Source organism: Rhincodon typus, chromosome 36, assembly GCF_021869965.1.
Source record: "Rhincodon typus isolate 14 chromosome 36, sRhiTyp1.1, whole genome shotgun sequence".
Lineage (NCBI taxonomy): Eukaryota > Metazoa > Chordata > Chondrichthyes > Orectolobiformes > Rhincodontidae > Rhincodon > Rhincodon typus.
The window spans coordinates 1,679,057-1,688,151 of NC_063367.1; the positions used below are offsets into that span (position 1 = coordinate 1,679,057).

The 9,095-nt window shown below is 42.6% G+C and overlaps 1 protein-coding gene across 1 annotated transcript in view; it reads left to right on the forward strand.

Annotated features, from left to right (window-relative positions):
* LOC125487075 (TBC1 domain family member 2B-like) overlaps positions 1-9,095 on the forward strand; it is a 20,019-nt gene that overhangs the window by 7,361 nt on the left and 3,563 nt on the right. Inside the window, exon 4 of the mRNA XM_048617019.1 lies at positions 4,282-4,475. Coding sequence (XP_048472976.1) covers positions 4,282-4,475 — 194 coding nt within the window. The remainder of the gene's footprint in view (positions 1-4,281; positions 4,476-9,095) is intronic.

The window sequence follows — 9,095 nt, forward strand, 5'->3', positions numbered from 1 at the left end:
TTGGAAGAAAATGTAACTGGTTTGATTAGTAAGTTTGTGGATGACACAAAGGTTAGTGGAATTGCAGATAGCGATAAACACCGTCAAAGGATAGAGCAGGATATAGATCGGTTGGTGACTTGGGCAGAGAGATGGCAGATGGAGTTTAATCTGGAAAAAGAGAGGAAAAATGAATTTTGGAAGGTCTAATCCAGATGGAAAATATACAGTAAATGGCAGAACCCTTAAGAGTACTGATAGGGATCTGGGTGCACAGCTATACAGGTCACTGAAAGTGGCAATGCAGGCGGACAAGGTAGTCAACAAGGCATACAGCATGCTTGCCTTCGTAGGCCGGGGCACTGAGTTTAAAAATTGGCAGGTAATGTTACAGCTTTAAAGAACCTTAGTTAGGCCGCATTTGGAATATTGTGTTCCATTCTGGTTGCCACACTACCAGAAGGATGTGGTGGCTTTGGAGAGGGTACAGAGAAGATTTACCAGGATGTTGCCTGGTATGGAGGGCATTAGCTCTGAGGAGACGTTGTAGAAACTTGGGTTGTTCTCACTGGAATGACAGAGGTTGAGGGGCGACCTGATAGAGGTCTACAAGATTATGAAGGGCATGGACAGTCAGAAGCTTTTTCCCAGGCATCAGGGCAAGGTTTAAAGGTGATGTACAAGGCAAGTTTTTTTTTCTTACAGAGCATGGTGGGTGCCTGGAACTTGCTGCCGGGGGAGGAAGTAGAACCAGATACGATAGTGACTTTTAAGAGGTGTCCTGACAAATACATGAATAGGATGGGAATAAAGGGATACGGTCCCCAGAAGGGTAGGGGATTTTAGTTGTGACGGGCAGCACGTCAGTTCAGGCATGGAAGGCTGAAGGGCCTGTTCCTGTGCTGTAATTTTCTTTATTCTTTGGTCTGTTTCCACACTAGGAATTAATATATTCAGCCCAGGAAGTCCACACCGGCTCGCTGAACAGCATCCCACCCAGATTCACCCCACCCTATCCCTGTAACCCTGCATATCCCATGGCTAATCCACCTAGCCGACACATCCCTGGACACTATGGGAAATTTAGCACCGTCAATCCACCTAGCTTGCACATCTCTGGGAGGAAACCAGAGCACCCGGAAACCCCCACAGACACTGGGAGAATGTGCAAACTCCACACACACAGTCGGCTGAGAGTGGAATTGAACCCGGGTCCCTGGCGCTGTGAGGCAGCAGTGCTAACCACTGAGCCACAGTGCTGCCCTTGAGTTTTGAGAGTATGTACAATGAGTATAACAGGGGGCTGAGTGTGCTGTTTTCAGTGACTGAAATTGGTTTGTAGAAATAAAGTACTGATCATTGACTAAAATATTTCAGTTTTGAAGCATCGGGGACTTTCTCAATGAGTCCTGTGGAGCACAGTGCTAGGTGCTGCTAATGCTCCAACTCACTGAAGTTGTTTTGACATTCCCTTTCAAACCCTCTGCCACCTAGAATAAGGCCAGGAAAGACATTTGAGAACACCACCGTTTGAAATCTCACACTATCCTGGTTTGGTACTAGATTACTGTTCTTTACTGTCATTGGGCCAAAATCTTGGAACTCCCTCCCTAATGGCACTGTGGGTATATATAAACCATATGGACTACAGTGGTTCAAGAAAGCTGTTCACCAATCAGATCACTGACAAATGCTCATTGAAGCAAAGTCGAACAGAACCGCAGGCAACAGTACATTCCTACCCAGTAAGCTCAATGCATTCTACTGTCGCTTTGAAGAGAAGGTTAATGAAACGATGTCACCTATCCCGGTGTCACAGCCTTGGATGCAGCTGCACCCATGGTCGCTGCTGCAGATGTTAGATCGGCCTTCTTGAGAGTGAACCCAGGGAAAGCGACCAGCCTTGTGGGCGTATTCACAGACATCTTTAACCTCTCCTTACTACAATCTGAAGTCCCCACCTACTTCAAGAAGGCCACCATCGTACCAGTGCCAAAGAAAAATCATGCAGTGTGCCTCAATGATTACAGCTTGGTGTATCTGACCTCCATGGTTATGAAGTGCTTCGAAAGGTTAGTCATAGCTCGCATCATCTCCAGCCTACCAAATTGCCTTGATCCCTTGAAGTGGCAACAATAGGTCCACAGCAGATGCCATCTCCTTGGCCCTACACTCATTCTTGGAACATCTGGATAACAAGGGTGCCTATATCAGACGCCTACTTATTGACTGCAACTCCTCCTTTACCATAATTCCAAACAATCTCACCTCTAAACTCCGAGACCTAGGTCTCAGCTCACCCCTCTGTAACTGAATCCTCAATTGCAATCTATGGGTCAGAAAATCACTAAGAAGCGGAAACACTCACTCCCCGATAATTCTGAAGACTGGTGCTCTGCAAGGTTGAATACTCAACCCTCTACTATACTCCTTACACACTCAACTGTGTGGCCAAATTCTTCCCCAACTCCATTTACAAGTTTGACAACAGCATTGTGGGTTGGATCTCAAACAACAATGGGACAGTGTACAGGAAAGAGAGTGCTTAGCGGCATGGTGTAAAGATGACAATCCCTCCATCAATATCAGCAAAATTAAGGAGCTGGCCATTGACTCCAGGAAGCAGAATGGAGGGCATGTCCCTGTCTGCATCAATGGTGCTGAGGTGGAGATGGGGTCGAGAGCATCAAGTTCCTGGGCGTGATGATCAGCAATCTGTCCTAGTCCACTCATGTTGACACAATAGTTAAGAAAGCAGAACAACATCTCTACTTCGTAAGGCTAAGGAAATTTGGCATGTCCACAAGGACTCTTACCAATTTTTATAGATGCACTATAGAAAGCATTCTATCTGGATACATCACAGCATGGTTTGGCAACTGCTGTTCCCAAGACTGCAAGAAACTACGGAGAGTCTAAACACAGCCCAGTCAATCATGTAAAGCAGTCTTCCATCCGTTGACTCCATATATACTTCCTGCTGCCTTGGGAAAGCAGCCAACATATTCAAAGACACCCCCACGCCAGTTATACACTCTCCCATCATCTTCCGTCGGGCAGAAGATATAAAAGTTTGTTTAAGTGTATGGATAGATTCAGGAACAGCTTCCTCCCCACTGTTAACAGACTCTTGAATAGGCCTCTCAAATGTTAATTCTGATCTTCCCTGCCCTCTTCCCCGTTGTCTTCTCCCTGTTCTGTCTCCCATTTCTCTGCTGCTGCAACACTGTATTCTGCACTCTGTTCTGCTACCCTAATGCACTTTGTATGGTACAATCTGCCTGTATAGCATACAAAACAATGCGTTTCACTGTGTAGCTTGGTACGTGTGATGGCAATAAATCATCAACCAAATGTTGGCCTCGCCAGCAACACCCACATCCCATTAAACAAATCAAAGAATGATCATATCTCTGGACAGGTTTCCCTCCCCTTTCACAGAGTTGGGTGTACCTGTCATGGTTGTGTCCAGATTCTTCATGATATTGGGGATTTGTATTTTATAACTTCCTGTTTCCGCAGTTGATGCACTACAATGACCGTGCACCTATCATCATTGATTACGTTACGAGTAACATTTATAATTGTCAGGGGTAAGGTTGTAAACTTACTGTCTTACTGTGTTTATCTGTCTTCATGAGCATGATCACAATCAAGTTAGGTAGAATTTTAAACCAGATGATTTTTGTTTTCTGTCTTGTCTGAATCTTCACTTTAGTTCCACTCCTTGATCAGGTAATGAGCACCATTTTCTGGTCTTATGTGATTTGGATTTCTTTTCCTTCTCATGAGGCCTTCTGTTTCAACAGAGTGCAGTCACTGCAAAGGCCAGCACAGAGTAGACATAACTTATCGTAACAGGATATTGGGTGGAATGGTGTTTTAAGATAGGGAATCATACTTAGTCTTTCTACTAGGATACTCTCTGGTCTGTACCACAGAGATTTTGGTGGATGTTAGAGGTAAGTTTTGGGGGGAAAAAAACCCTTTAGTAGAACTGTTAATGGCAGAGATCTTATGCAAGGTTTTATCTTCTCAGCTGTCTTTTTGATTTAGGTAGGTTTATCTTTCAGGATGAGTCTTCAGTCTTTGTTGGTCCAGACTCTGGGTATATTTTACTGAGAAATTCTCTCATTCTTGTGGATAATAATGTGGGCCTGATGAATTTTGCCCTCTCTTCCTGACATGCATAATATAGGTTTAATTGCTTGTCTTTGCTAACTGAAAATTGTTGTTAGAAGTCCTGGTGTTAAAGTGAGAATGGCTATATTCTGATGGTAACTTTTCTTTCTATTTCAATAGTACTCTGGCCTAGAAGCTAGACTGTGCCAAGTAGAGAGCAAGTATCTTGTTCTCCTTCAGGAAGTTAAGAATCCTGTTTGTTCTGGAGGAAAGGGTCCTACACATGAAGTAATTTCCAGACTCCTGGAAGATGCCTTGAAGGTGGATAGCGCCGAACATCCTGAACAAACTACACTCAAACCTCATCCTGTCAGGTAATCCTATGACCACACTTCAAATTGGAACTATCTTAAAATAGTTTTTTTTGTTGAAGGTTCTGCTGACTGAAGGTAAATGGCTTTCCTGCAAGAAGAGAAAAGAAGCCAAAGAAGGATAATTTCCTGGCTATTCTATCAGACTTCTCATATCCTGTCCCAGAGCAGCAAACACCTAAGTACAGATTATCTCCTTGTCTAACTCTTGTGCATGGCATTGAATGACTGAAACACCAGGAGGAAACCAAGGACAAAAATACCTTAACTCAATGAATTGTTTAACACCTATTACAAGTAATCATAGAGAGTATGCAATGTAAACATAAGCTATTCAACCCAAAATGTTTTGAAAATCTTTATCAAAAAATTTCTTGATCTAATCTCCCAGTGAAAATAGCTCCAGACTTTCTATTTGTATTCCAACAAGCCAGGCAATCCTCTTCGTATCTGGGTTGAACTCTCTCTGTCTTAATATCGTCCTCAGTGTTTGATGCCCAAAGCAGCGCACAGTTCTCCAGATGTGGTCATACTAAGGCTTTGTATTGATTCACCACTGCATCTCAGCTTATGTTCTGTGTCAGATTCCATGAAACCCAGTATTCCATTCACCACCTTTATGGCCTCATCCTTTTAAGGTGTTGTGCTTGATGTTTTGTAAACCTTAACTCCCAAATTATCCACTGACTCCACATTTTGATGGAGAAAAATGACTCATTTAAAAATGTCATTTCTCAGTAATTGGATTTTCTTCAAGTTTTTGCTCAATTTATTATGCCACTTGAATCTCATAATTATTTACCATGCCTCCTACTTTTGTATAATCTGCAAATTTGGTCATTTCTTCCTTTAACCATATACCTAAAACACGTAAACTTTAAATTATCCAAAACTCTTCTGCTCTGTCTTAACTGCCCCAAGTTCCCTTCCCCTTTCATTTGGGATCCTGGTCAAGCTGTGTCTTGATTTTAAAATGCTCTTGCACATTTTCAAATATGCTCCAGTATCTCCTCCAATTTTTGTTTATTTTCAACTAATGCATTATCTTGTACTCATGGAGGCCTCAGTCATAGAGCACATAGGGCCATACGTCATAGAAACAGGCCTTTCGGCCCAAACTGGTCCATGCTGACCATGGGTGCCCACTAAGCTTGGTCCATATCCCTCTAAACACTTCCCATCCATGTACCTATCCAAATGTTTTAATGTTGCTTTTGTACCTGCCTCAACCACTTTTTCTGGCAGCCCATTCCATATATGCACCATCTCTGCGTGAAGAAGTTGCCCCTCAGGTCCTCCTTAAATCTTTCCCCTGTCACCTTAAACTTATGCCTTCTAGCTTTCAATTCCCCATCCCTGGGAAAAAGACTGTAGTATGCATTCATCCTACCTATGCCCCTCATAATTTTATACACCTCAGTAAGGTCACCCTCATTATCCTATGTTCTAAGGAATAAAGTCCTATTCTGGCCAACCTCTCTATAACGCAGGCAACATTCTCGTAAATCATCTTTGCACACTTTCCAGTTTAACTATGTCTTTCCTATAACAGGGTGACCAAAGCTGTACGCAATACCCCAAATGCAGCCTCACCAACGACTTGTACAATCGTAACATAATGGCCCAACTCCTACACTCAGTGCCCCGACTGATGAAGGCCAGCCTGCTAAATGCCTTCTTCACCCTATCTACATGTAATGCCGCTTTCAATGAAAGATGTACTGTACTCCTAGGTCCCTCTGATCCACAACGCTCCTTAGGACCTTTTACCATTTACTGTACAAGTCCTATCTTGGTCTGTCTTTCCAAAGTGAAGCATCTCACACTTATCTGTATTGAATTGCATTTGCCAATCCTCAGCCCATTTCCCCATCTGATCAAGATCCCTCTGTAATTTTTGATAACCTTCTTCAAAATCAACAATACCTCCTAATTTTGTATCATCAGCAAACTTAGTAATCATGCCTTGTACATTCACATCCAGATCATTTCTGTCAATAACAAATAACAAAGGTCCCAGCACCGACCTCTGTGGCACACCACTAGTCGCAGGCCCCCAGTCCGAGAAACAACCTTCAAACATCACCCTCTGCTTCCCACCATTGGGCTAATTTTGAATCCAGTTTGCTAGCTCTCCCTGGATCCCATGCAACCATAACCTTCGTGACTAAGCTGCCGTGCAGGACCTTGTCAAAGGCCTTGCTAAGGTCCATATAGACAACATCCACCCTCATCTATCCCCTTGGTTACCTCTTCAAAAAAACTCCAAAAGATTTGTCAGACACGACTTCCCATGTGCACATCCACGCTGACTATCCCTAATCAGACCTTGACTATCCAAATGTTGGTTCATCCTGGCCCTCCATATCCTCTCCAATAATTTGCCTACTACTGATGTCAGGCTCCCTGGCCTGTAGCTCCCTGCTACCTTTCTTAAACAATGGAACAACATTAGCCACACTCTAGTCTTCTGGAACTTCACCAGTAGCTAAACATGAAGCAAAAATCTCTGCGAGGGTCTCTCTTCTTCCCTAGCCTCCCACAACATCCGAGGATGAACTTAATCACACCCAGGAGATTTATCCACCTTAATGCGATCTAAGGCTGCAAACACCTCCTCTTTGGTAATATGAATGCAGTTCAAGACATCCCCACTTGTTTCCCTTATTTCCTTATCATCCGTGATTCTCTCCTCCATAAACACTGAGGCGAAATATTCATTAAAAATCTGCCACATTACCTGTGGCTCCACACATAAATGGCCATGATGTTTTTAAGCAGACCTATTCTCTCCCTAGCCACCCTTTTACTCTTAATATAACTATAAAACCACTTGGGATTATCTTTAACCTTATCTGCCAGATCCATCTCATACCCTGTTTTTGCTCTTCTGATATCGCTACATAGTCATGATGAGCACTTCTGTTTTTAGATATCTGTGTAGTATTTGTTCTTACTATGTTCTGTCATACTTCCTAGTTTTCTTTTTGTTTCAATTAATGTCTTTCTTTAATTTCCTTTATTTTTGTTATACCTATAGATCCCTGTTATAGATCCCATACTGTCCATCTGTTGGATTTTTGTTTATATCTAAATGCCATATTTATCTACGGTGGCCTGTAAGTTGAAATAATTCTTCTCCATTAAATATTTTCTCTGCAGTTTTGCATTTTCTTTGTAAAAACATGCCATTATTGAACCATTTATTTACTGTAAAAATGATAACATTCCAAAAGGTCATTGCCTCCATGCTTGTTCTAATGTAGTGACTGACTCTGAATCGTTTTTGGCATGGCTTTACCCTCTTATATCTTTCCTTCTAAAATATTTCAAATGGAATTAGATACTACAAGTGCCTGACTTAATGACACTCATCTCTTCAGAAGATTATAACTGCATGTTTCTTAACATCACCCCATTGTCCCATCCAAAGATGATTTAGTGGCCATTAGGAACAAAATTGAAGAACAGGGTCTCGACGGTTATAACTTCTGGATTATTATCCAAGCCACAAGCAAATTGACGTAGCGATAAGAAAATTAGGAAAGTAAACACTTGGCTAAAGGAGTGGTGTGGGAAATAGACGTTCCATTTTGGGAGACATTGGCGTCGATATTGGGATGAGCTCCACCTGAATTGATATGGGACCGGCATCCCAGTGGAAAAGCTAAATAGGGTGGTCACAAGGACTTTAAGGGAGGGTGTAGGGGATTGGGGGGGGCGTGGGGGGGCAGTGGGGTTCCTCAGGAGAGGCTACTAAAATTTCCAGAACAAGTAATAGGACAGAGAGGATGAAAAGTGTCAGGAATCCAACTTAAGGCATAGAAAATAACTGGGAAAGAGGACAGTCAACGCAGGACTGAAGGTTTATACTTAAATGCATGCAGTATATGCTTGTAGTGCAGATTGAAATTGGTGGGTATGATGTTAAGGGCATCAGAAAGACATGGCTGCAAGGAGATCAGGGCTGGGAACTAAATATCTATGGATACGTATCCTTTTGAAAGGACAAGCCGATAGGCAGAGGGGAGCAGGGTTGCTCAGTAAGAAATGAATAAATTGATAGCAAGAAGTGATGTATGATCAGAAGACATAACAATCTGTGTGGGTAGAGTTGAGGAACCGCAGTATTCAGGATGTGGGGGGAAAGAAAATAAATTGGGAGATGGAAAAGGCATGTAAGAAAGACACTATTACAATAATCATGGGAGACTTCAATAGGCAGGTGGATTGTGAAAATTAGATTTGTAGCGGATCTCGGGAAAAGGTATTTGTGGAATGTCTACAAGGTGGGTTTTTTTTTTGGAGCAGTTTGTGGTTTTCATCAGGAAACGGGAAATTCTGGACTTGATTAATGAGGCAGACTTGATTAGGGAGCTTTAGATAAAGGAACCACCAGGGGCACAATGACCATGGTATGATAGAATTCGTCCTGCAATTTGAGAGTGAGAAGCTGGAATCTATTGTAACAGTATTACAATAGAGTAAAAGTAACTAAGAAACTGTTTCAGAGATAGTAGGAACTGCAGATGCTGGAGAATCTGAGATAAGGTGTAGAGCTGGATGAACACAGCAGGCCAAGCAGCATCAGGAGCAGGAAAGCTGACGTTTCGGGCCTAGACC